General features: G+C 56.1%; 1 protein-coding gene across 1 annotated transcript; it reads right to left on the reverse strand.

Moving 5' to 3' along the window:
- Nucleotides 1–1267: 1267 nt before the first annotated feature.
- Nucleotides 1268–26612, reverse strand: IGF2BP2 (insulin like growth factor 2 mRNA binding protein 2). The gene is given in 18 exon segments (XM_050902237.1): nucleotides 1268–1843; nucleotides 2467–2580; nucleotides 2841–2972; nucleotides 3209–3283; nucleotides 3581–3697; nucleotides 3862–3930; nucleotides 5406–5429; nucleotides 6348–6476; nucleotides 6672–6807; nucleotides 7123–7245; nucleotides 7692–7826; nucleotides 11898–12170; nucleotides 14713–14776; nucleotides 15368–15419; nucleotides 15779–15801; nucleotides 15804–15826; nucleotides 25775–25835; nucleotides 26423–26612. Coding segments are annotated over 18 exon segments (1836 nt in total). The 3' UTR covers nucleotides 1268–1747.

The following is a 26612-nucleotide window of genomic DNA, read 5'->3' on the forward strand; positions in this document are numbered from 1 at the left end:
GACCAACGCAAGGCACTTGAAAGAAAGCAACGGATAGCAAGCTCAGGCTCTTGTTAGCTGGATATATTTCTCTTTTTTTTGTTTGTTTGTTTTTGTCGTCGTCGTTGTCGGGTTGGTTTTTTCACAGAACACTTCGCAGTAGAGGGGAAAAAACGCGGCGTCGCAGCCCATGGGTCCGGCGCTGGCACCGGCACCTCACCCCGGCACGCTCAGCCGGCGGCACGCTGCTCCCGTCCCTCCTCTTACCCGTCGGGTTTCACCGCTTTCGTTCGTTGGGGTTTGTTTGTTTTTTCTTTCTACCCTTTTTTTTTTTTTTTTTTGATGGTTGGGGTTTTTTTTTTCCTTTTTTTTTTTTTTTTTCTTTTTCTTTTTAAACATTTCTCAAGCTTTCTCCGAAGGAATGGCCACTGGCTCTCAGCTAGCAGAAGGAGACTACGGAAGAGCTCTGGGACACGTGGGATGGTTTCCTTCTCCCGCCTCGCAGCTGACTTGGTCGAGATCGTTTTCCAACTCGTTTTTTATTAAAAAAATAAAAAAATGCTCCAACTATCAGTTTTACAAGGCATACAAAATCTCTAAAAGGGAAACACAAGCGCAAGGTGCTGAGGTACGAAAACCTGAGGTAGTTTTTGTGTGTGTGTGTGTGTGTGTGTGTATATGCATGTGTTGTGTGGGGTTGGGTTTTTGTGTTGTGTTTTGTTTTGTTTTTTTTAATTTTAAAAAACTTTTGCTAGTTGTTTTTTTTCCAGCCCTGGGCTGACAACCTCTTGTAAATCTGGGGTTTATCCCCCCCCCCCCCCCATTTTCCCCTCTTCTCCCTGCAACAGGGCAAGATTCCCTGCCCAAAGCGGGCAGGGCTGGCGTTGCCCCTCATTTTCCGGGGACGGTAGCGCCGAGCACGGCTGTGTCGGGCAGTGATGGAGAGAGGGGACAGACAGACAGCTGGAAAGGGGGGACAGAACGGATGCAAACCCCAGTTTGGACTCTGTGAAGCAAAGAGGAAAGGGCGTGTGAAAGACAGATTCCTCTTTTAGGAGACGGTATCCCTTCTGTTGGCTCATACAGGCACTGCTCTTCTCAAAGCCCTTAAGAAAGCGCTTTTTAACACTCATTTAAGTATTTTTTTTCTTTTTCCCCTCTGCTGGCAATCCTACATCTCTGCTCTACTGTGCATTAGAGAACCAATGGACTAGCTCCTTTCCTTAAAAACTCTAGAAAAGCCTGCTTTTGCTAAAAACAAACATCCCCCTTCCCCCCCCGACCCCTTTGAAATTAAAAAAGAATTAAGGAAAGAAAAAAAACAACAAAAAAAATTCTTACAAAACTTAAAAATCGGCGTTAGTTTCGTTATCGATATATTAATTCTAAAATGCATGAATGCCGCGCTGTGCGCCGCAGCCCCCCACGCCGGGCGAGCTCCTCCGGCCGTGCCTGGATGAAACGGGTGGCTTTTAGGAAATTAAAAATACAACAACTCTTCTCTCTCTCTCTCTCTCTCTCTCTCTCTGCCTATGTTAGTCCAACTAAAGGGATAGCGTCAGGAGGCGACGGAGTAAAGGGGAGGCTGTGGGATGGAGAGAGCCCTCCCCGGACCCCTCTGCTGCGCATCCTCCCAGCGCCCTGGCCGCGGGGTTGGGGTAGGGGTGTCTTTGGTTTGCTCCCCTGACCTGCTGGGGGGGGGGTCCGGCGGCGGCGGCGGCGGTGGGGTTACATTCATCGGGCGGTGCTGGCCGGCACGACGGGAGCCTCACTTGCTGTGCTGCGAGGCCGGGGCTCCCTGAGCGTGTTTCTGCTCCTGCTGCTTCACCTGCTGTACGATTTCCCTGATCTTGCGCTGTGCAGTCTTGCGGGGGACGGGGAGAGGGGGGGAAAACGGGGTGGGGGGAGAAGCAAGAACCGGGGCTCAGGGTGGGCACCGCGAGCAGCCCGAGCAGTTGTTTCCTCCCCCCCCCGCCTCCCCAGCCGCAAGAGCATCTCGCCGCTCATCGCCCTCCGAGCTTTTAATTACGGGACAAGCACGCGGTCATTAAGGATGTGCTAAAGGAGGAGCCGCACCGCGGGGTTGTAACTTGTGCTGCTTCTAGCGCTCCTCGAGAGCGAGAGTTTTGGGGTGCCGCCGTCCCGCTCGAGCGGTCAGGGGACAAGGTTGTGGTACGTGCACCCAGGCGGGATGCGGGCGCCTGCGGGAGCTCCCTGCCGGCACTGATGCCAGGGAGGAGCCGATTCACACCCTGGGTGCCACTATGCATGGCGTCCAAGACACGTATTTTAGCTAAATTAAGCCAATCTTTAATTTTAACGCTAGCACAGCTGGGGAGAGCTGCCAGAACACCTTTAGCGTGTCCTGGGTGCACAGGAACCATCCAAAACAGAGCGGCAGGATGCTCAGGCAGCGCTGTGCTCGGCGGCTTTCCTTGGTGAATAAAACTGGCTGGGACTATTGGAAAAGCCACAGCCAAACCTTACCTGACTGGCAAAGAAATGCCCAATGATTTTAACGATGACCTCCTCGTTCTCGTCTGGGGTTTGGTCTCGCGGCACAATGACTTCTGCACTAGTTAAATTTTGCAGTTCGTTCACCTGGAGCAAACGACAGAGCCCCGGGGTGGGTTTTGTTGTGGAAGAGCCAAAATCCCCCGCTGCCGGCGTCACCCCCCCCGGCTCCGTGGGTCACCACCCGACGAGACCCACCACCAGGACACGGGGCTGGGGTCAAGACGTTGCTGCGATCACTGAGCACCCGGGCTTTGGCCCCCTCCCCGGGGCGGGCAGGGGTGACAGGTGATGCCCAGCTCTGCAGCCCCGGGGCAGAGGGGAGCAGCCCTGCACCCCCCACCTACCGTCTTGCCACCTTTGCCTATCACGCGGCCGGCGGCGAAGGAAGGCACCTTGATGTGGGCTTCAAGCTTCACTTCTTCTTTCGGGTTAAAGAAGTTTTCCTCTTTCAGCTTCCCAAATATTCGCCCCTGGGCCTGGAGAGGAGATGTAAGGGAAGTAAAACCAGTGGGCAGCGGTCCTGGCCGTGCCTGCCGTGCCCTCCATCCCCGAGGGCGATGACGTGCCGATGTCCAGCAGCATCAAAACCACAGTACCGAGCAAAGAGCTCCCCCCTGGCACTCAGGGAGGCAAAGCCAGGCTGGCAGCACAGCGGCGACCAAAGGGATGCTCTCAAGTTGCCCCTCAGCATCCCCCCAACCACAGCCCCCACCTTGAACTGAGCCTCAGGCGGCCCCGTGATGATGACCATCCGCTCGCTGGCGTCGGGACCTTCTGCCGGGGCAATCTGTGGAGGGATTGGGGGAGAAGGAGCATGAGCGTGGCCCCGCTTTGGCAAGACCTCCCCTGTGTGGGACATCCCCCCATGCAGGGGCATCCCCCTGTGTAGGGGAATCCCCCCCCCCCATGCAGGAGCATCCCCTCCCACCCAAGCAGGAGTGATAACCAGCAGGTTGCAGGACTGGGTTTCTACTCATTTAGGGAGCAAAACTGCTCCCCAAGGGCTCCCGTTCGCTGCCCTCAGCAGCAGGAAGGGGAAACTGAGGCACGAAGCCTGCGACCAGCCCCGCAGCGCCCTGCTCACCTTGATGGAGGCACCGGCAAACCGTGCCAACTGTTTGATGTGCTGCCCCTTCTTCCCGATGATGGCCCCCACCGCCTGCGTCGGGATGAACAAGTTCACAACCTCCTGCTCCGGCAGCTGGCGAGGACACGGAAGAGCGAGACGGTCAGGGGGAGACCAGCCGGATCGGGGGGTGGCTGTCCCCCCCCCCCAGCATCCCAGGGCAGCGGCTGTCCGCTCCGGCCATGGCTCCCAAGGTGCCGGAGCGAAGATCTCGTGGAGAAAGGTGCCGGGGCACTTACGGGGTGCTGATGGGGGAAGGCGCCGGCTGGGGGGGCTCCGTACAGACCCGAGAGGTATGCCGAGGAACTCTACGGCGAGAGAGAAAGTGAAGGTCAGTGACGTCCCCAATGTGCCAGCCCCTTCCTGGCCGCCCCCAGCCCGACGCAGAGCAGTGTGCCATCACCGTGAGCCCGGCAGGGACACGGGGACAATCCTTCAGCCCCTGAAACCCCTCCCAGAGAGCGCGGGTGCACCCAAGGGTGCATCGGGGTGAGCTGCAGCCCGGATCCTGCGCCTGCAGCACAGCGCAACGGGGCTGGGAGGTGGACGGGAGCTCTCAGCTACCCCCAGTCCTTCCCCGCTGCTGTTTTTTCGGCTGTGTCCTGCTAGTGTTTTTAGCGGAAAACCGGCCCCTACGGCCTTTCGGAGCAGCTGCAACCCTAGAAAGCCGAAACCATGCTGTAACCCTGCAGAGAAGGTGCGGGTTTGGTGAGAACTGAGCAAACCATCTGGTTTGGCTCCGATTTCCATCACCATTTCCCTTCTCCAGTTCCAAGAGAAGAAAATGCAAAGGCTGAAGAAGGTGTTCTCCCAAGACCTGGGCTGGGGACAGGGAAGAAAGCAGTGGGTGTCTCCACGGCCAAAAGCAAGGGGTGCGTGCCAGCACCCCAACCCAACCCAACTCCTCTTCAACTCTTCGGTGTCTCAAATACATCAGACATTTCTCCTAGCAGCAGACACAACTCTTTCCCGCTCTGGATTTGGGCAAGTGCAACCAGATGCCACCTGCAAACCACGGTTACTCGGGCAGAGGAGACCCAGCTCCCCTGCCCACAGCAGACGCCGCTCTCGCTCCCAGCCCTCTACTGAAACCCGCTGCGCTGAGCTTCTCTGCTCCTCCTCACACCAAGCTCATGCTCCCTGTGTCCACCCTCTGCTTCTGGCCACGGGCTGCTCCGTGTCTCCTACACCAACGTGTCCTCTCCTACCCAGCCGGTCGTCACGGCCGGAGTGGGCACCGCACCTCTCGGTTCACCGTGAGGTTCCTTCCTCATCCTCCATCCTTGCCAGGTCTCTAGAGCTCCAGAGTTGAAGCTACAGTCACCAGCCCCAGGTCCTGCTGAGGACACGGTCAGAAATGACCACGCTGAGGTGTGAAACACAAAGTACTTGGGGGGAAGGAGCTGCCACAGAGCCGAGCTGGTTTCCTATTAGGTTTTTTTTGCCAGCTTCTTGTTTTACCAGCAAAAACGATGGCAGAGGCAATTGCTCCTCTTGGCCTCGCCAGGGTGGCTTGAAAAAGGCCACGCAAAGCTTTGGGGTGAAGGAGCCCACACCGAACGCTGCCCAGCTCCTCTCCACCACACCAACAAACGCTCAAGCAGACATTTCCCGAAGGCTGCGCTTGCTCAGGCGGCCGACACAGGCAGAGCATCCTCCCCTCCGCGGGCTGGCAGTGCACAGACGGACAGACCGACCGACTGACCGACCCTCTCGGTGCCCTCCGGGGTCATCACACACATCACACTCATCCACCCCTCCGCACCGCCAGCCTGGCACTCACCGTTCTCCTCCGACCGCTCTGCTGCTGGCGTCGCCAGGAAAAGAAAACAGCACAAGTAAATTAACCCGCGCGCCGGTCGCCGTGCAGCCAAAGCATCTCAGCAGAAGTATTGAGAGAGACTTAACAGAGACAGACCACAGAGCCTGGTCATCCTAAGGGTGCTCTGCGGGTGCAAGCAGCTTGGGGATGGACCTTCTCCGTCAGCACTTTGGCCGGCGTGTTTTCCTGACGCTGGACCGTCCCTGCCTGCGTGCAATCACCTCAGTGGTTTTGAAACTGCTTCCCAGGCTTGCTTTGCCCCAGGTCTCGGCAGCCACAGCACCCCAAGAAAGAGGAAAACCCTTGCCCGTGAAGTCAGGTGAAGCTCGGCTCCCAGCAAGCGCAACCCTTTGGGTGCTAGGGCGGGGATCGAAGCTGATGGCGGTGGTTGCACAGGGCGTGCTGCTCGTCCCCTCTCACGCCACGCTCCGCACGCCCTGTGGCGATGCCGGCGGGTTCAGGTGGCCGCCGAGACCAGACCACAACCAAGTCCACACCAGTACAACCCAGTGGTGGGTTTGGGGTCAGGACTGAAGACCACCTACGTGGTCTACCCACAGATTGCCCTCAGCCACCTTCAGAGAGCAGCACCCTTGGGACACGGCCAGTCCTTAAACACAGGTGAAACCGAGCTCAGCACAACATGGGGATGCAGCTGATCTTCCCAGGGAGCTAAATCCAAGGAGGGACAAGCCACGTTCATTCACTGTCTTCTCCACTTCGCTGCTGTGACGAGCGTCTTCCCCAAATGGCCAAGAGTCAGAGCTCTTGTTCAAGGCTCCCCACGAGATGGCTCCTATAGCTACGGTGTCCACTCAAACCCAAGAGCTACAGCAGGAGAGTCTAGAGACCACTCTGCCCCCAAGAACGCATCCCCCGCACCCCAAAACCTCTTGCACTTACTGCAAACGGGTGGTATGGGGCGGCCGCCGCAGCCCCTCGGGCCCCCGGGGTGGATGGCAGCATGGACAGCCCCGTCGAGAAGATGCCCAAAGCACTGAGGTTCAGCCCTGGGATCAGGTTGGCTTGTTGCTGGGAAAGCAAAGACATGGAGAAACGTGTAAAAGGCGGAGTGGGGTTTTGGGGGTTCTCACCACATAGTGTGGACATGATGGGTGAGGGCCAACCCTTGCCGTAACAGATCGATTCCCCCCCCAATTTTCTTCTGGTTATCTCAGCAGTGGCTCTGAAGCAGGGGCATCCCAGGCGGGAGGGCTGGGAGCTTACATTGACGGCCACCACGTCGTTCTCATAGGCCTCTCGCAACTTCTTCATGATCTCCACTTCGGCATTGGAGCACGCCTCCGTGCTGCCCTTCACCGTGATGGTCCGCTCAGGGTTATAAATGGTTAAATCCTGCAAACTACCCCACAGATAAATCCAGAGACGGGGTTACTTCTTTTTTTTTTTTCCCCTCAAGTCAAAAAGAAAAAAAAAAAAAAAAGGAAAACTCAAATCAAAGATGAGGGTTCCCCCTGAGACGGCGTGGGACCACACACCCTCTCCCTGCCCAATGCCACCATCCACCTGGGATGAGGAACACCCACCCGGGATGAGGAACACCCACCCCGGGACGGGGTACGTGCACGGGAGGACACAACTGCTCTGTTTTCTGGCTCCAGCGCTGCCCGTACCGTGTTGGATGGAGGGGGATGGCTTGGTGTTCACCAGGACTTACGGGGAGATGGTGATCTTCGTGCCCGTGTCCTGCTCGATCTTCTTGAGGTTGCGGCCCTCCTTGCCGATCAACCTCCCCACCAGACTGTTGTGTGCTAGGATTTTCAAGGGAATCTCTTCTGCTCTAAAATGGATTAAAAAATAAAATCTAAAGGTCCATCTGGCCAGGAAACCAATTTCCAGCAACGGGCACTAATGATGTGGTGGAAGGAGGAGAACGACCACTGTTTCCCACCACTGCGTCTCTTCAGCTTCTGGGGAACGGGAACTCAGGGACTTCCCAGGCCTAATGGCACATCTGTATTTCATGAGGTTTTGTTCTCCAAGTTCGCCTATATGCTCTTTGGACCCAAGCTGAGCTTCTGGTCTCTACAGCACTGTCAACCACACCATGGAGAACTTACGAAGCTGCAAGTTATTAACTGACCCACGACTCTTATCCTGAAACTCAGAATGCCAGCAGTTCCCTCAGGGGGCTGGGGGTGACAGAAGACGGCTTCTCCTCCACCGATGGCTGAGTTTTCCTCCCTTCCACCAAACCTGCCCGTTTTGCCGAGCCAGGGCACTTACGATTTCGTTTCATCAGCCTCCTTCTGCATGATATCAAGGATCATGCGACACGCTTCGGAGCACCCCTCTGGCGTGGCATGGATGGTGATGGGCTTTTCGGCGGCGCCGGCGTTCTCCTTCCGATGGATGTCAACCCTACGGTGAAAACAACCAGCAGAGAGGAGCCCCCTGAGATGCGTCTGGTGTCACACAAGGCTTTCGAGAGCTCAGGAGCTGAGCTTGCTATTCACGGAACAGCTCATTTCAACACCTGCTCAAGCTTTGGGGTGAACCTGGCTCTCGCTGACGTACAGCTACCGTCACCCGGTCTCATGCAAGGCCAGGCAGCGTTTCGCTTCGGTTGGTTTAGATCAGATTTGCGCTACGTTCGCCTTTATGACCTGAGGTCTGCCTGGGAGCTGAGGGATGTCAATCAACGTCAAACGATGCATCAAGAGGGGGCAGAACAAATCCTCAACTGGACAAAGCCCTGAGCAACCTGGTCTATCAATCACCTTTGGCGCCAGTCCCGCTTGGAGCAGGAGACCGGATCAAGAGGTCTCCAGAGGTCCCTTCCAACCTCAACCTCTCTCTGCGCAACACCCGAGGCTGTCCAGCGACCAGCGGCTGCCACGACTGTTGCGTGTCGTTCGGGACAGAGAGACAACTTACCCGTAGGGCAGCGTTTGTCACGACACGGAGGCACACGTTCAACAACAGCGCTTTGTACTCACGCCCTTCCACGGGAGACCAGAAAGCTCTCCCTTGCGCACCGGCAGGGACCGTGCTCTAGCTCCTCTGGTCCTCCCCTCAGCTCATGGCGGGGAGGAGGCACGTGCCTCCAGCTCGCTCCTCACCGCTCAACCGTACCTGGCAAAGGCCCTGAGAGAGAGGGAGAGAGGAAAGCAGGGTAGGAGACTCCCGCACGTCAACCATGCGTCTTGAAGAACGGGGGTAAGCAACCTTTCCATCTTCTCCGTACAAGTCCGCGCGCTCTTCGCACCGGAGGATGATGCCGCGTGGCCATCCTGCCATCGGCCACCACCTCGGCGTCCCTGTCACTGCTGCAGCCAAGGCTGGGCTGGCCCAGATCTTCTGAGAAGGTGCAGTAGTGGCCACTCAGCGAATGCCACCAGCGCTCAGCTCCAAGCCGGTGCCCTCCAGCCACGTCTCTGGTTTCATAAGAGGTCCCCATCCTGACCGGGATCATTCATGGGTACTGCTGTGCATGCAAGGCCAAAGGGCTGTGGTGCAGAGTCACCCTTAACCAGCGCCACATTTGGATGCTGCAGGGTCACGGTGGGTTTGCACAGGTCAACTCTTCCGGGAGCTCGTGAACCAGCACATAGGAACAAGGATGCTTCATCTACAGGTAGAGGGGGAGCAGCTGGGTGAACCTTCCCTGAGGTAAGGGAAGAGCCTACCCCACCAGCTTCAAAAGGGACCCCAAGGTGGTTTCATCTGAGCACTGAAGAGGGAACGAAGACAGAGTTTGATCCCCTTTGCAGGCTACATCTCTCCAGATCTCCTAGGGCTTCAGCCAGAGCTGCTCAGGCAGGAGACTGGTCCTGCCTGGACTGTGCAAAGAGGTGCTGGAGACACCGGCACCGCCGAGCTCTCCCTGCCCTTTGGTTATGCCTACAGCACACGGTGACCCAGTTGCGTGCTGTGTGACACCCTCTAAGGCGCTCCCAGCTGTGGAGCTCCATCAGGTTGACTTGGAGGATCTGTTCCTTCAGAGGCAGCGCCCAGCAGGCACGGGGACACCCACTGCCACCCGCTCCGCCGGGGAGAAGGCAAAAGCATCACGACGTGCCGCAAGAGGCGACGACAGGCCCACGCTCCAGAGCGGTGCCGCAACGTCACACCGGGATGGACGCTCCCAGCTAGTAGAGGGAATCGATGAGGAATCCATGGCTGCTCCAACGAACCCCACAGACAGGAGTCACGCAGCTTCTTGAACCCAGGAGCAGTTGAGGCCGGTGAAGATGAGGCACGCAGCTGAGCCTTAGTACCGAAGAAGGGCCAAGAGCCACGGATGGGCTGAATGGACGCGCCAAAGTGACCAGTAACCTGGACAAGCCCGGGAGAGGGACACGGGCCAGGTTTCTGGCTGACCTCCAACCCACCCCAAACCTGGATGTGCAGGCACGAGCTCAATTTGCAGAGAGAAGATGGGGCGCCAGGAAAGGGCCGCTGCGTTCAGGCATGTCCCACCCTGAAGAGCCGGAGGGTGGAGGAGGGCTCTGGACATCCCAGCACGTCCCAGTGCTGCTGCTGCACAGCTCCGTTCCAACGGGAGGATGGAGAAGGGGACCCTCAACCCCCTCACCCCATCAGTAGCTGCCTGGGACCCCGGGGTGCTGCAGGCAGGGGACACTGGGACAGCTGACAACAGGGATGGTGGGACAGGGACAGGGCAGGTTTGCCCACGGTGCAGCAGGAAAAACCTCCAAGCCACCTTTCGGAGGGGGCTGGGAACGCTTCAGAGAGCGGTGGCCATGAGGGACAGCCCTCTCAAGGTGGATGGTACGGTGTGCACGTAGGGTTATCCTGGCCCCATGGCTGCTTGGTGGCAGTGGTCCTCTCCTCAAGTTACAAGGGCTGCAATCACTGTGGAAGGTCATCTCGTGGGGTGGGCTCTCGGTCTGGGCTCCTCCTCAGCCAAGGAAGAAGATGGCTCAACTTGGGGACAGTTTTGTCCCCTGGAGCATCTCTGCGCATCACTGTGTGTGGTCCTACGTGACCAGAGGAATCCAAGACCCAACATCGCTCTGGGTAGGAGCAGGGGCCGGGCAACAGGACATCACCAGCATCCTCGTCCCCAGGATCATCACACCGGTGGGTGAGGGTGGCCTGAGCAGGGACAGAGCTGCGGGCTGACACCCCAAACTGAAGGCAATGGTCTTCTGCGACTGCCCCGGCCGGGTGCATGAGGTCCCCCTTGTCCAAGGCTGGAGCGGAGGTGGTGGTCCACCATGACACATGGCCTCCTCAGGCAGGTCAGGAGAGGTGAGAGCATGGAGTACGGCCTTCCTCCACGGCACCAGGTCTTCGGGGCAGGCACAGGGAGCCAACCCACAAGGAGGGACAGCTTGGCGGCAGCGTTTGGCCTCATGGTCGGGAGAAACCGGCAGCTGGTGCCTCCCACCTTCCTCGCCAGGCTCAGGGCTTTCAAAGGGCAACCTTCCTGTCTTGGGTGGCAAGGACACAGCTACACTCACTGCTCCTCACACCAGGGGACTCACCTGGAGAAGAAGGGCTTGCGGCCAACCGGGACCAGCTCACGGCTACTAGGTGGCCACGCTCTAGGGCTAGCCAGGCTCGAAGAGCTCCTCTCCCTACGCATCTGCCCCCTTTCCGTACAAACCTCTTCCTGCAAACCCAACGCTGGGGTTCGGCTCGCTCGGCTGCAGAGCGGCGCGTCTTCCTACCTCCCGCTCAAGCGGACGCGCTATTACCAAATAATTTGCCTCTAAAAGCTTCTCTGAGAACTAGGAGGCCCTGGAGGATGTCCTGGTACGGGAGTCCTATGTCCTGTGGGATCACCGGGTTCAGGACGATGAGCATGGGAGAAGACAGCTTTGGGTTAAACACAAATCCGGGCAGGAACAAACCGTGCAGGAAAACCATGCAGAAAATCAGAGGTGAAATCAATGTGAACATTGACAAGAGAAACATGGAAAACTTTGGCAAAACAGTCCCCCTTTTTTTCTTTTTTTTTTTTTTCCTTCCAAAATAAAAATGTTAGGCTGCAATAAAAGGCTTCAAACAGTTACGAAAAGCCCATCCTTCTCAAGGCAGTGCCCCCACAGTGCCCCCTTTCCCCCTACAACTGCTCTAGCCCAGACGGGGCACTGCGGGATGAGCAAAATCCCGAAGGCAAAGACCACGCGGGCACCGACCGCTGTACCTAGGATCCCCCTTCAGCGTCTTATCCCCAAACTTGCCATTTCTCCCTAAAGCCTCGTCCCCAGCCGTTCTCGTGATTAGGCTTTAGAAACCCATTCCTGGCCTTTTTGAACGTGCATCCCCCCCTCTTGCCGCACCCAGACCACCCTGGCCAGCAGGAACGGTTTAGGACAGGGGCTCTGCCACCATCCCATGAAGGCTGCTCCCCAAGAAAACAGCACTGGCTGGCACTCAAAAGCCCCGAGTGCATGGAGGACCCATGCCGGGGACCTACAGCACCCTACGGAAGGAAACAAAACCATTCGAGGTACTTACTTGGACTGGGTTTGCTTAGTAAGGTTCTTTATGGTCAAGCCCTCCTTTCCTATGATCGCACCAACAAACTGCGTGGGCACCAGCATCCGCAGTGGGAAATCGAGCTGTTTGGGCTGCGAGGAGCCCCCCGGGGAGGAGCCCCGCTCCCTGGAAGAGTGGCCCCCACGGCGGGATCGCTGGGGGGGCGGAGGGGAGCTCACCTCTTCATCTGGGATGTAGGAAATCTTGAAGGAATAGTTCTCAAACTGGTGGTCGCTCAGCTTCTCAATTGCTCTGCAAAGTAGGGAGATGCGGAGGAGGGCGGTGAGGGGCTCTCCGGGGATGGGTACCCCTCCAGCATCCCCAGCACGTGCCCTTGTAGACCGTGGTCCCTCCCCAGCACTGCATCTTCCTCCCTCCCCGCTCTGGAGAAGGTGGCCAGAGCTCCCCACTTTCCCCGTGCGGAGCAAGCCCCATAGCGTGGTGGGACGATGTCGCCTCCCATGTGGGTGATGCCTGGGCTGGCACACGGCTTGTCCCCCCAGCAGAGGTGGGATGCCAGCCTGGGGATCTGCCACTTCACCTGGGGAAAGCATAGCCCGGATGCTGGCCACAAGCTATCACACAGCATGGAAACGGTCTCGTGGGCTTTTTGGACATGGAAAAGGTGACCGAGGGGCTCCGAGCAAGAGCCGCTGCTCCAAGGAGAAGGACGCGGCACGTGGTGCCCCTCTATTAGGAACCCCAACTCCCTTTCCAGCTCGGTGAGGCTGGGGGTGCAGCACCTGGACTCTTCATCGCCCCAAGCCCCTCCTCGGCGGTGCGATGCTCAGCCATGCCAGAGTCTGCGATGACTTCTGCAAGCGGCAATGGCTTCAGCCGTTCTTCTCTTCCTACCGCATCTCGCTTCGGCTATTTATAGGCAGGCGTACGAATGCACCACTGCAAGCAGCTCCTTGCCAGGCCTGAACTTCACATCCAGTGAGGACTTCTGCAGCTTCGCCGGCCCTTTCCCAAATCAGCGCAGCGCCCCGCAGTCCGATTTCTCTGCCGAGGCCTTCCTTTCACCTCTTCCTATCACAGCGTGCTCCAAACCAAACACACGCACCCACGAACCACCCTGGCCTTTCCTCCCATCACTCGCTTCTGAGCCGAGCACCACCTCAGACAGGCGTCAGTCCGGCTGGATGCGACCGATCACAGCGTCTTCTCCAACCCTGAAGCCTCTTTACCCCAAAGCATCAAGCCCTGCCGCGTCGGTGAGACTCTTCGTCCTCCTTTCTTGCCACGCATCCCAAGACACAGCAGCTCGTGCCCCCTTTATCTGCGGTCCACGGCACCTTCCTCCAGCCAGCCCGAGGCTGGAGCGTGCCCAGCATGGCCACCCCAAGAGGCACAAGGAGAATTCTCCTCTGGCCTCCTGGACCAGCAGATCATTCTCCCCGTCTCTGTCCTCCCAAGTCCAACCCCATGATAAGTCAACACAGATGGGAAGCTGCTGGAACGTCCATCAGCAAATGGACTCTGGCGAAGGCTCTTCCTTGCATGGGGTCTGCGTGGCTCTTGGTCGTATCAAAAATACCCTGGCCACTAAGTATGAGATGTGCTCGCTACTTACTCGTAGCTAACTTAGGGCTGGTCTCTAGCACAGGGCTCAAGTCTCTACAAGCCCGTCACAAAGCGTTTTGCTGGAAATAGTCCTTGCATTTCTGAAATAACCCCTAATTTGTTTTGTTTTTTTTTTTTCCCCTCTGCTGGCTATGATAAATCTTTACGCATGTCTTCACACAGCCCTCCCGCACTGACGCACAGCCTCGTCGGGTTCTTCCATCCTTTTAAAGTTTTTCTTGACGGGTGGCATTTCTTTACAACTCCTCTGCACTACATGCAGGTGATCTACCCTCTGCTGCTCTCCCTGCCCTGCAGAAACCAGCCATGGAGCCCTCGGCTCCCTCCCACATCCTCTAACCAGTTATTCATCCACCCAAAGGCCCTCTCTTGACCATGGCAGAAGAACTTCGACAGCCTTTTAGAAGTCGACCAGCCAGTTTCTCTTGACTTCAGGAAGCAGCAGGCAACAGTCTCTGCATATTTTGGTCTCCAACTTGAATTCTCCCCAAACGGCAGAGGGTATGTACATCTCCCATCATGGCAGCGTTTCTTCACCATCTCTCCCACCTCCTTTCACTATATTCCACCTCTTCAGCAGCTCGGGCTGGGTGGTCGGACTGGTGATTAATCCTGTGCATTCCCAGTTTAGGTCTGGACTTGCAACCTGGGAAGATGACTCCTTGACGAACTGCTTATCTGACCTGACCCTCAGCTTTCTAGAGCGCTTCGCTCCCTGAAGACAAGGCCACCGCGACCCTGCAGAGGACCTTGTGGGAAGGACAGTGTCCAAAGGGAATTGCAAGATGGCGCATCTGGGAGCCCCTTGGGGACAAAGGGAGAAGGCACAGAGGGGACAACCACAGGGCTGATGGCCCCAAGCTGGTCCAGCGGTGCCCACGCACGTACGATGGGGCACCACGAGAAACCCCATCTCCCATGCGAGGGGAGAAGGCAGGAGACCGCCCAGCGGTGTGACGAAGAGAAGACCGTTGGGAGAAGACATGCGAGATGACACAGCTCAAGATAAAGCCAACGTCTGCCTGCTGTATCTCGAGAACGTACACAGATAGCCCTTAAGGCACGGGAAGCTTACACTGTAAGAGCTTAGAAACAACCCAAGGAGGCTCAGAGAGAAGACAAGAAGAAGCCTGGAAGATACCTGGGATTCCTCGGAAAAGTTCGGGTGGTGTGAAAATGCGGACAAAACGAAACAAAACCCACTTACACTTTTGCTTCTTCTTTAGTTGCGTACGTTACGTTGACAACGGCTGTTTCTGTGTCTGTGTTGACTGGGGGAAAAGCAAGAGAAGGAGCGTTAGAGCAAGGAAGGAGAGAGACGTCGCTGCCGCTCCCGGCCCGCCCCGGTACGCCCTGGAGGGGGGATGCAGGTGGGGACGGTGGGAGGGTAATGCCTGTCCCGGGCAGGACGGCCCCGGCCCCCGCGCAGGCCGTGCGCTTCTGCGCCGCCGTATTTCCCCCCAGCGCAAGGGCTGGGCTGGCAAAGGACCAGAAGGTGCCAAGGCCGGATCCTGCCGCCCTCGCCAAGGAGGATGCAGGGCCGGACATCACCCACCCACCAGTGGACCCCAAACAAACACTCGGCTCGTTTTTTCCTTGCAGGGACAACTGATTTTTTTAATTTGCCAGCGACCAGGAGAAGCCCTGGGGATGGAGGACTGATGGCCCATGCCATCCTACCACCGGACGGGTGGCCCCACCTCTGCCAGCAGGGCTTGCGTCCCCCAGGAAAACCATTTTAGCCCAGTACCAATGACTGGGAAAACTAGGTTTCACCTCACTGGGTTCTCTCCGGCGTGGGCAGAGCTGGGGAGCAGGGCTGGGACTTTTGCACAGATGAGGACCACGCTGGACCATCTTACCTTGCTCTACGTTCTCCACCGTCCCATACTGAGCTAACAGGCCATCCAGCACCTGGGGGAGAGAGCAGCAAACAGGGCAGCTGAGGCAGGCAGGAGAGGCTGCCGGACAGGCAGGCAGCAGGCAGGGGAAGAGCCTGCTTCACCCACAGACACCCTCCAAAGAGCCAGCATCACTCAGCTGCTTATATGTCTTTGCCCTACTGCTCAAAGCTGCCCCACAGCTCCGGGACCCACAAGCAGGCAGGAGATGGAGCCCAGTTCACGCTCCACCTCCTTCCTGGGGTTACTGGGACGGTATGGAAGGGTGGCCCATGTGCAGACCACAGGCTCCAGCAGCACAGCTCATGCTGCTCGGCACGACTGATGGAAGAGGAGATGAACGGGATGTTTTTAGGATCGTCCGCTTCTTACCTCCCACTGCAGGTGGGGGGGATGTTTCGGATCTGGATCTTCCTGCTCCTGCAAAGACAAAGCCCCGGGTTAGGGTCTGCAGGCACACCACAGCAGGAGGGAAAAGGCTTTCCGGGAATCAGACGGCAGCTGGTGAAAGCTTGCCGAAGCATCCCGCTTCCCCACACCGAGCCGGAGCAGCTCATCCCTGGGGAAAGCCATTTCTCCCAGCCTTGTCCCAGTCACCACCCGCCGGGGCTGAAGCTGTCTCGGGGAACGCTCCCTCCTGGTGCTGGCTGCCGAGTTTCCAAGGAAACCTCCTGAAATGAGCCTCTGCAGAGTCACGGCCGCACAGGCACGGCTGGGATGCATGCACACCCCTGACCGCACTGCCCCGGGCCGGCCGGCTGGCTGGGGACAGGGGGACAGGACCCCAAGGCCCACCATGGCCAGCCCTGCTATCCCTTGACAGGGGGGCTCTCCAAAAGTGCATCCTGCTGATGTCCACCACCTCCCAGCAACGTGGGGCTGCTTTCCGTGGGGAAACCTAAATATACATCCTCGGAGGCCTGCCCTTGGAGACGGCCAACACACCCAACCTTGCCTGGTTGCACTCCCCATCTCACACGATTGTACTCCCAACCCGGCTGTGGTTGCACTCCCAACCTCGGGGCAGGGATGCGCAGGAAGCATCGCAAAGACTTCCCAAGAGGTAATGGCCACCAAACGCCTCCCCAGCCTGGCTGCAAGAAGACGTGCTTGGGCAGTGGGGAATTTTGAGACACCCAAGCCCGTGGAGGATCCAGCCAAGCCATGAACTCATCCACTGTCCACCCAGATCAGCATTCATAAGCCTGCTTGTCGTCCATCAGCTTCAACCAAAGCAGTGCCCTGCGTTCTCACCTGGTCCAGCTCTAACGCTCTGATCAGAGCAGAGCCGGACCACCTCTCCCGACAGCAGGGATGAGTTTTCTCACCGAGCCACCCCACGCACACAGCCTGGTTTCGGGAGCCGATCGGCAGCTGGAAGCTAGTTTTACAAAGCTTTGCCCTTCCTTGGGATGAGCTCAAGGAGGACGCTTGGAAGGACTGGCACCGCCAGCCTGAATGCTACGTGGGGACATGCAAGCAGCCCCAGCTGACAGCCAGCAACACCCAGGGGCTTTGGGCCAAATCCTCGCCTGCAAACCATCAACACCCAACACCCTGATTCCACCAAGCGGTCTTCAACAGCTGGAAAATGAGACCTTCAAACTTTGGCCCAAGCGGCAAGGCTGGTCCCTGCACTCGCTGCTCATCGCACAGGCGCAACCCCGAGCCCCTGCAAACAATTTTGGCAGACCAAGAATTTCTCAGGTAGTTTGGGGCCAGACACCGGGGTCGGAGGAGGAAACGCGGGGCGCAGCGAGAACCGGAGGAAAGGCTGGCTTTCATGCGGACCCAAAGCAGCCAGGGCTGGGGAGAGCCATGCACCGCAGCGCTGGAGGTTGGCATGCTCCAGACACGATCCTTCTGCCTCTACAGCAGTGGCACGCTCTGATTGCTCTTGATTTCATAGCGCTGGATGACCAGAACCTTGTGATAGACAACCATCTGCCTCATGAATTCGGGGCGCAGCACGAGCAACATGACTGTAAGGAGGCTGGCGAATACGTGCAGCAATCTGGGGCGTCCGCCCCACATGCAGCAGATAAAATGCAGGCTCCAAGCAAGAAAGGGACGGCAGGGAAAGGATGTTTCTTGAGATGTGGGCTGTAAGGGCAAGACAAAATCCACAGCTCGTCCCACGAGAAGGACCATGGTCAAGCAAAGCAGCTGAAACCACCAAGGAGCCTCGTATCTCATGGGGCTGCTCAAACAGGTACGGTCAGCGGTGCAATCAGCAATGGACAACAAACCCCACGCTCGCATCCAACCGAGGAGGTGTGCTCAATAAAACCCTGCGTGGGTTTGACAGACGGCTTCCCCAGGCCAGCCCCTGCCGGATCCTGCTCCGGGGATCCTGCGTATGGCCGTCCTTGCCGAACCGTCACCTCCCCACCACGGCCAAGAACCCTGCCCGGTTCACAACCTGCCCCTCCGTGCTGCGTGTCTCTGCAGGGATGGCTCTGCCCGTCGAAAGAAATCGGTCACTGCAAAAAATGGGAAGCCAGAGCCGGAGAAAATGGTGCTCTCCTGCAGCGTTAGCAAACCTCTGTCCTCCAGCAGCCAGGGACTCCTTCTGTCCCCAGATGCCACCAGGGATTTCAAAGCTGGGCACGTCAGCTGTAAGATCCTTGCGAGGCAAGGAGCAAGATTCATCCCATCCCATCCAACCCCACGCCACCCCATCCCATTCCCCCCCCACGCCAGGAAGGAGGCAGTAAGGAGGACCTGGCCCAAGGTGGACCACGGCCATGACAATCCTGCTCTACTCACCAACAGCCTAAACCCTTCTCCTGCCTGTCCTTGTCACCCGCCTGGGGCTGACGCCGCACCGCCGCTCCCAGTACAAACGTTCTGCAGGGCCCACTCCAGAAAACAGGACACGTTTCATTTTTAAAACCCACCAACACTTCCCAGAGAGGGTATTTTCAGACACCCAGGTCCAATCCTGGGAGGTGCTCACCTCCCAGAGGGACCGCTCCTGCCTGCTCCAAGAGATGCATCCTGCTCCCGAGGCGACTGGTGGCACGCTGCGAGGCCGGTTTGCCCGAGCAAATCCCAGCCCAAGTGCCAGCGAGTCTCAAACCATCGGCACCTGAAAGCTTTCCAGGGAAAAGCCCTTCTCAGCTCCGAAAGCCCAACCGAAGCCCAGGACTGGCCTCTACCCGCTGGCAGAGAGAGCCAGACATGCTGCCCAGTTACTTCTACCACCTTCCAGCCCCAAAACAGAACGGGTGGCACCTTCACCTGCCTTATCCCAAGATGTCACCGCTCAGCTGCAAGCCAAAGCATCGCTACAACCATCCTCCTTCCCGAGAACCATCTGCGCCCACGGGATGCCACGGGCTGGACCATGAAGAAGCCACTCTGCTTTTGGGGTTCACTTGGCTCGGCTTGCCCCGTCACTGAAGTCCAGCAGCCCCGGGGGACACGGGACATTTTGAAGCAGCTCATCCAAGCGAAACCAGCACACTGGCCGGACGTGGTCCCCTCGCCACGGTGTCGGCAGCGACTCTAGAAAAGCCTCTGCCTTGAACTGAATTGCACCGGGGCCATCGTCTCCCCACATCTCTGCCAAAGGAGATGCCAGGGCAGCCCCGGTCCCCCGAGGTGCTGCTTCACCCCTCTGTGCCACTCATCCGCCTCCCGAAACACCCAAAGAGAAGGACCACAGCAAGGTGCCACGTAACTCCACTTCTCAACGGGACACAACAGCATATTCCACTTCCAACGTCCATCTGAGCTGACGCAGAGCATCTAAAGATACCCAAATGGTGCTCAAGGCTTCACCCCCACCGCCTAGCAGGTCTCCCAGCAGCTCATTATCACCACTCAGCATTTCAAATAAGGTTATTATTCCTACCAGGTGTATTTTTTATAGCTCTCGTAATTCCCCACCTGGTTGAAGCGGTGCTGGACCACGCACGGTCACCACTGATGGAGTGACGGATGTATATCCGGGGCCATGACGGATGGATGCGTTATTCCCAGGGCTGGGGCATGGACCACGCTTGGTCCCCGCGGGACAGGGCAGCAGAGCTCGAGGCCACCCTCCTCCAACACCACTCCCGGGAGGACTTTGGGACAGAAAACCCTTTTATTTTCATTTTCCTCGCTCCTCCCAAAACCTGGCAGACAGGGGATTGATTTCAGCACACGCACACAACCCCCGGCGCACGACCTCGTGACGAAGGCAGCAGCCACGTTTCACCCAACTTGGTTTGCAGCAGGCCGGTAGCAATTTAAAATATTAAAAAATAAAATAAAAAAAAAATAAAGAAATCATAATAACCAGTAACTAGAGGCACGCAGTTTGTGGAAAAATACTTAATTGTGTGGCGCAACTAGCCCTGCCGTAGCGAGCTGCCCCCAGATAACCACAAGAGCTGTATCTTTCCGTATCACCCTCCTGCTCTTCCCTACCTGCACGCGCCCACCAGCCACCTCGGTGCCCAGCCCAGGACAAAATGCCCGGTGGCAACCGAGCATCAGCTTCAAATGCTAAAGAAACCAGATTTACATAGGTTCACCCGCTTTTTTGCCCTTCGAAATTCAACCAAAAATGGTCCTGCTCGCTGGCAGCTACTCTGGCTCGAGGAGGAAACATCTCCTGCATCCCAGAGCTGGGTTTTGGCTACCACGTGCCGGCCGGCATCACACGCAGGACGAAGGAGCCGGCTCTCTAAGCAAGCGAGGCTGTAAGCTGGGTACATGAAATAACCCGTGACGGAGCTGTGCTGTATTTCACGCAGCCGTTAAACCGAAATCGCGAGGTCAACGTCGCAACCCTGCAGGGAAAGGGGACGGAAAACCCACGGCCACCCGCACCCCTGCCAGCGTCACCGGCCGATGTCCACGAACGAGAGCTTCACGTGCTGTGCGCCGGATACCTGTACTTGCTGAAATCAAGCATTAAAACAGAAGATGCCTTAAAACTTGCTGTTTATTCCCCAGAATCAAGTGGATCGAGGGGGTTTTTTGGCACATCTCTCCCCTTTCCAGCAGCCCAGGTAAGCAGCAGCACTCGCATGGCTGCATGGCTACCCCTCCCGTAGCTCCCAGGGAAATAACGGGTAACAACCGCCCCTGAAATCCAGGGACACAGAGGAAGAAGAATAAAGATGAGACGAAGCCGTGAAATGAAAACAAGCTGCCAGACCCCCTGCCCAACCTCCACCAGCCCTCCCCGCGTCTGCCCGTCCTTCTCCTGCCCATCGGGCTGCAGCTCCACGGACCACCCATCGTCCCCACCAGCCCCTGACCTCCTGCTCCAGAGGGGCTTCCCCCTCCTGCAAGCATTTGGGAACCAAAAACTCAATTTCACTGAGCTGGCTTAAATATAAGCCTTACTATGGTATGTAAGGGATGGCTTCACCACTCTTTGCCCTAAAAAATGAAGATTTTTTTTTTTCTAGTCAAGCTTTGTTATATCATATTACAATAAAGCCACCTTCCACCTCAGATCAGTACTGAGGGCAGAGAAAACACTGTCTGGCAGCTCCCGCTTTCAATAAAAATCAGTTTTCAAGAGAACTGGGGAAAAAAACAGAGGGGAAACGTGCTGGAAACCAACCGGCTCCCCGGCAGCCCTGCCTGCTTTATGAAATATTTGTCCCAGGCAAGAAAACATCTACAAAAAATGATGCTCATCATCAGGTAGGGACCAAACTCAGTCCCACCTGAATTTTTCAGACCCAGTGGCTCGGGGCCTGAGACAGGCACGCTCCCCTAACCTGGCAGGGAAGAAAGTGGCTGTTGGGTTTGTGTCTCTTGATTATTATATTTTAATTTTTTTTTTTCGGTCTATCGGGGTCATCCTCAAAAAGTTTTGCTCTCGCCCAACCCAATCCAGCAGCGGATCTCAACAAGCAATGGCTCTGTCAGTGCCGGGCTGGATAAGCATTAAAGAATTGCCCCAGTTTCAACCAGTTGCCAAGAGCATTGTGGATGCATCTGCTCCAGTTCCCCTCCCAGCCCGGGGGCTTTGCCTTGACGCTCTTAAGGAATTAAAATCCGTTCACGTTAAAGCCCTGTCCTCTTCCGCAGGACGAACAACCTGCCGAGGGATGGAGCCGGGGGGGGGGGACGACGACAGCGAGGACAGCACGTGATTGATACATCCCCGTGAGCTGGCGATGTATTAACAATAGGGATGAATGGGAAATAACGTCCCATCTGTCACAGCTTTTCAAGATTAAGGGGCGGGGGGGGGGGAAAGAGGGGCACAAAAAAGAGGGGCAAAAAAAAAAAAGCCACCCCCTGAATCCTCATTCAGCATCCCTGCATCCCCCACGCCACCCCGCTCCCATCCCCGCATCCCGGCGGGCGGCAAAGAACCAAGGGAAAAGGCGGCTCAATTAAAACAAAACCACTCCAGTGCTCCCAGTTTACCCCCACCTGAAAACGGATCAAATAAAACGAGTGACGGCATCGCACCTAGCTATAACAAGCGCCGGAGTCCGTCTAGGAAAGGATCAGCTCGATGGGATTTCTCCCGGCCAGCTCCATAGGGAACAGCATCCAGGACCTATGGGAAACCTGCCACGTGCCTGATGTGACCAGCATTGCCCTGGCAACGTCATATTTATGTGTGTGTGTGTATATATATGTAGAGTATCTTTTTTAATATATATAAATATATAAAAATACATATTAAAAAGTATCTTTTATATATATAGTAAAAGTATGTAGATAAAGTATCATAGATAGTATCATTTATATATACATAAAAGATACTAAATACTTTAAATACTAAAAGACACGTTATTAATTTCTATAAATATAAAAGACACTAAAAGATATTAAATATATACACTTAAAACCTGGACTAGGACTGAGAGCAGCCCCACTTTTAGCGCTCTGAATTCAGTTTTTCAATCCGGCGTAACCCAACATATACCATACACAAGATAATCTCCAGCAAGTTTAATTCTCTCGGCGAAGCGAAGCAAACCCTCCCCACGCTGCAGCTGGAGAAAAATCTCTTCTTGCTCTTTAGGTTTCTCTAAATTTCTTTTTAAATTAAGAGATTTTTTTTTTTAAATTGGAGATCTTAGAACTGGACAGCCACGGGAGTATTTTTTCAGCTCCTCGCGTGCATTTCTAGACGCGCGCGCGCAAATAGGTGCTGCTGGCTTTTCCTGGCAAAGCAACTGGTTTGCACGAGGATTTCCTCTCCCCTAATTAAGCGTCTCATTGACGATAAGCAATTAATAATAAAGAAAGAAAAGATGGGCTGCCCATGGGGGCACAAAAGGGCTTGTACATTTATCCCGAGCCTTCACGTCACCAGCATTTTGGGTTTAAAACCAAGGGGGTGGGGGAACATACATAAATAAATAAATAAATAAAGCAAGCCAAAATACGCAGAAACGAGAACTGAATTGATGCTCAAGAGAGGAAACTTATTTAAGGATAATTCCTTTTGAAATAGGAGAAAATCCTGCAGATCCCATAAAATCACCCCCAGCAAAGCTGCTCGGGCAGGCATTTTCATCGCTACCCCTCCAGCGACCGCTGTCCGGGGCAAAACCACCCAAGTTTTGCCATTTACTAAAAAAGCAAAAACTATTATTATTATTTTTAGTATTACAGAGATTTCCAGCCAAAGCTCTCTCCGACAGCCTCCCCCTCCACGCTGTTCAGATGTCCCTCGTGCTTTTACTTCTCCTAGCTGAAAATTACGGCAGAAGCAGAAATTAAAAGGCACCTTTGCAACTGGGAATCCAAAAATTTCACTGGTTTGGAGACATTAAACGGGGCTTCGCTACATCCCCGCTACTTATTAAACTCATCACTTTTATCCAATCCTTGTATAAAAGTCAGCATTGGGGTGGCTGTCTTTTACTTTCCATATTTCACAACCAATCCCGATTTATTTTTTTTTTTTTTAACATCTTTCTTTCCCATTAACAGGATTTTCAAAGATTTCAGAGATGTACAACCTATCTTGAAGGGGAAAGATGCTGATGCTTCCCTCACCGCCACGCTCCGGATACAAAATACTCTTGAAGCGGGATTGCATCGCCCTGCTTGAAGCAAATAAGAGTATTCTCTGCTCCTGCTGAATTTAAAAATCAATTTGAAAATTAATTTAAAATTTTAAAATGTTGATAAAAAAAAAAGAGGGTGATTTTTTCTCTTTAATTCTCCAAGGCACAATACAGCATATACAAGGAGGGAAAAAAAAAAACAAACCAAAAACAATCGAGACACTGTTGGATCCTTCCTATAGGAGCCCAAACCATTTGCACGGCAGCAGAATGGCTGATTTTTAACTCGTGAGAGGCAGAGCGGGCAGGATCCACGCTCCTTCCCACCGCCGTCACGTTTTAATTCGTGCCTTCGGAGAAAAAGAAACAACCCCCTGCCAACAACTCCCGGCGGCACCTCGAGGAAATCCCTTCCCCTACCTACAGCGGCCAGACGTCGGAGGTGGTTTCCAGCCCATTTCTTATCGAACTACATTTATACGCATATAAATACATCGGTAAAATATATCTATATTTGATTTGGTTATAAAAATAAAGCACTCCAGGTGAATGCGGGCGCGGAGGGGATGCGCGGGCATCGGCACCTCCTGGTTCCCATCCCCGTGACGCAGAAACGTCGGGGGACGAGAGCCGAGAGGGGCTCGGGTTCCCCAAACCCAATTCAAGCACAAACTCATTTAAAAAACTGGGGGATTTTACCATTTGAACCCCCCTGAAATCCCAGCGCCTCTCTGGGACTCGACTGCAACTACAAAAATTGGATTTTCTACAAATTTAAAGGGGGGGGGGGGAACTAAAACATGACCACGTGAGGCTCTGTTCCCTGCCAAAAATCACATTATAAAAATAAAATCTATAATCTACTGAGGCAAAGGCGCGGGCCCCCTAACTGGATATATTAATATAAAGTCGAATACATTTTTTTAGCTGTGAAAAAAAGGTATCAGCTTAAATTAGATCCCAATAATCTGAGGAAACTTGGGAGCTGAGCTGGAATAGAAAACTTGGAGCCAGCTGAAAACAGACCGATGCAAAATAAATCAGCATTTATTTCGGGGCTGTTTAAATGTCTTTTTTCTTTTAAAACTCGGAAGGAAAAGTAGCAGCACCCCAGCCCGATGGAGAATTTACGTAAAGATGAATTCCTTGTTTACGTCCCCTTCGTACATGGTAAAGGTCGAGTCCCGGGTCCATACTATCTTCCCAAACTCCCAATTTCTGGCTCCGTCGCTCTTAAAAAGTCATCGGTAGACCAGCCTAAGGCTGCTGCAGAGATTTAGCTTAGAAATATTACAGCCGGGATTTTTGGGAGGGGGTTTTTTGTTCGTTTTGGGGGTTTTTTTGCTTGTTTTTGAAGATTTTTTTTAAAGGTAAAAGAGAGCGTGTGATCCCTGCCGAAGGAGAAATCCCGCTCCGGCACACGTGATGCCGGGCACGAGCCGTTCCCCCACCGAGCCTCAATTACACAACAGCATTCCCCCCCCCCCCTCCACCCCGTAATTTCAAAATTAATACTCCAACATCAATCACCGGCCAAACTTCCAGGCCAAGCAGCAGCAAATTATCCGGCAGGACCATCCGATGGGGTTTTTTCGCCGGCACGCACGGACCTTTTATCCCGACAGACGTTGGGGGGGGGGGGAATGATAAAAAAATCTTGCGATGAGGCAGCTACGCAACGCGGTCCCGGGTTTTTATTTTCTCTATTAAACGAGCGTGTCCCCATCCGTCCGGCCTCGGCGCTCCCCTACACCTGATTAAAATAAGAGGGCGCGCTTCGACGCAATATAGAAAGGCGTTGAGTTTTTCGGATCCCCTGGCAGTATAAAGGGGAAAAGAAGCGGTTGGGAAGAACAAATTGCTGAATTGCTTATTAAAAAACAATCTCCTCCGACGGTGCAGGCAGCCCCACTGCTGGGGGGAGACCTCCCTCGCTGTAAAACCCAGCCCACCCCGCCGGCCCCCCCAGGAGAAAGTGGGGGGAAAAAAAAGGGGCTCCCCCCCCCCCCCAAAAAAAAAAAAAACCCAAAAAACCCAAAAAGGGAGTAGCTGTTTTTTTACTGGTACCGGCGGGGAGCGCCCGCCCGCCCAGCGCCGCCCGGGCCGGGAGCTGGGGGGGGGGGGGGGGGCACACACATACACACACGACGGGGACACCCCCGCTGCCAGCCCCGGGCCCCCACTACCGGGACCCCCGTGGGAGTCGCTGCCGGCCCGTGGGAGCGCAGCCGTGGGGCCGGGAGCTCCCTTCCCCCGCCTTACGCTTTCCGGAGCGAAAGTAAAAGCCGGCGGGGCTCCCGCTTCTCTTCCCCCCCCCCCCCCGCCACGGTGGGATGGGGGGGGGGGGGGGGGGGGGTTGTGTAATGGCGAGGGGGGTTACCTGAGCTTTTTGGGCACGGAATAATCCACCTCCATCACTTTGCCGTGCAGCTCCACTTTCCCTGCGGAGACAGCGGGGCGCTCAGCATCACCCCGCGGCCAGCCCACCCCCCCCCCCGCCACCCCATCCCACCGCCATCCCCCCCCCCCCCCCCTCACCCCTCTCCCTCCGCCCCCCCCCCCCCCCCCCCCCCCCCCCGGCCTGCCCCCGCCTGCCTGTACCCGCCCTGCCGGTGCTCTGCCTGCGCCTCCCCGGCCGCCGCCGCCGCCGGCCCCCAGCCGCCCCTTTGGCCGCCCTTTGCTCCGCGCCCCCGGTGAGTTGGGGCAGGGCACCTCGTAAAATGGTGCCCGAGGGGAGCGGGTGCCGGGGGGGTGACGGGTCGGGGGGCTCCGTGCCCGGTCGCTTCTTAATAAAATCGAAGAAAAAAATCAGCGAAAAATACCCGAGGTTGGAAAGAGCCGGGGCGGCCGCGGGAAGGAGGGAGGGAGGGAGGGGAGGGAGGGGGAACCGGCGGGGATGCCCGGGGAGAGGGGGGGGTCAGCGGGATGGGGAGCCCCGGCGGAGCTGGGGGAGCCGCGGGGGTGCGGCGGGCGGGGAGCCGGGGGTAGGGGGGGGGTGGGGGGGGGGGGGCTGCGGCGCTTGGCTTACCCGAGAGGGTCTCGATAGCCCGGATGGCCCAGTTTTGGTCCGGGTAATCCACGAAGGCGTAGCCCGACTTGAGCAGGACCTGGCCGGCCAGGGGCAGCTTCCTCTCCCCGAAAAGCTGCTTGAGGTCGTCGGCGGTGGCGGCGGGGCTGAGGTTCCCGATGTACAGCTTGTTCATCCTCCGGCGCTTCAT

The sequence above is a fragment of the Gymnogyps californianus genome, chromosome 10, assembly GCF_018139145.2.
Source record: "Gymnogyps californianus isolate 813 chromosome 10, ASM1813914v2, whole genome shotgun sequence".
In the NCBI taxonomy this organism is placed as follows: Eukaryota; Metazoa; Chordata; class Aves; order Accipitriformes; family Cathartidae; genus Gymnogyps; species Gymnogyps californianus.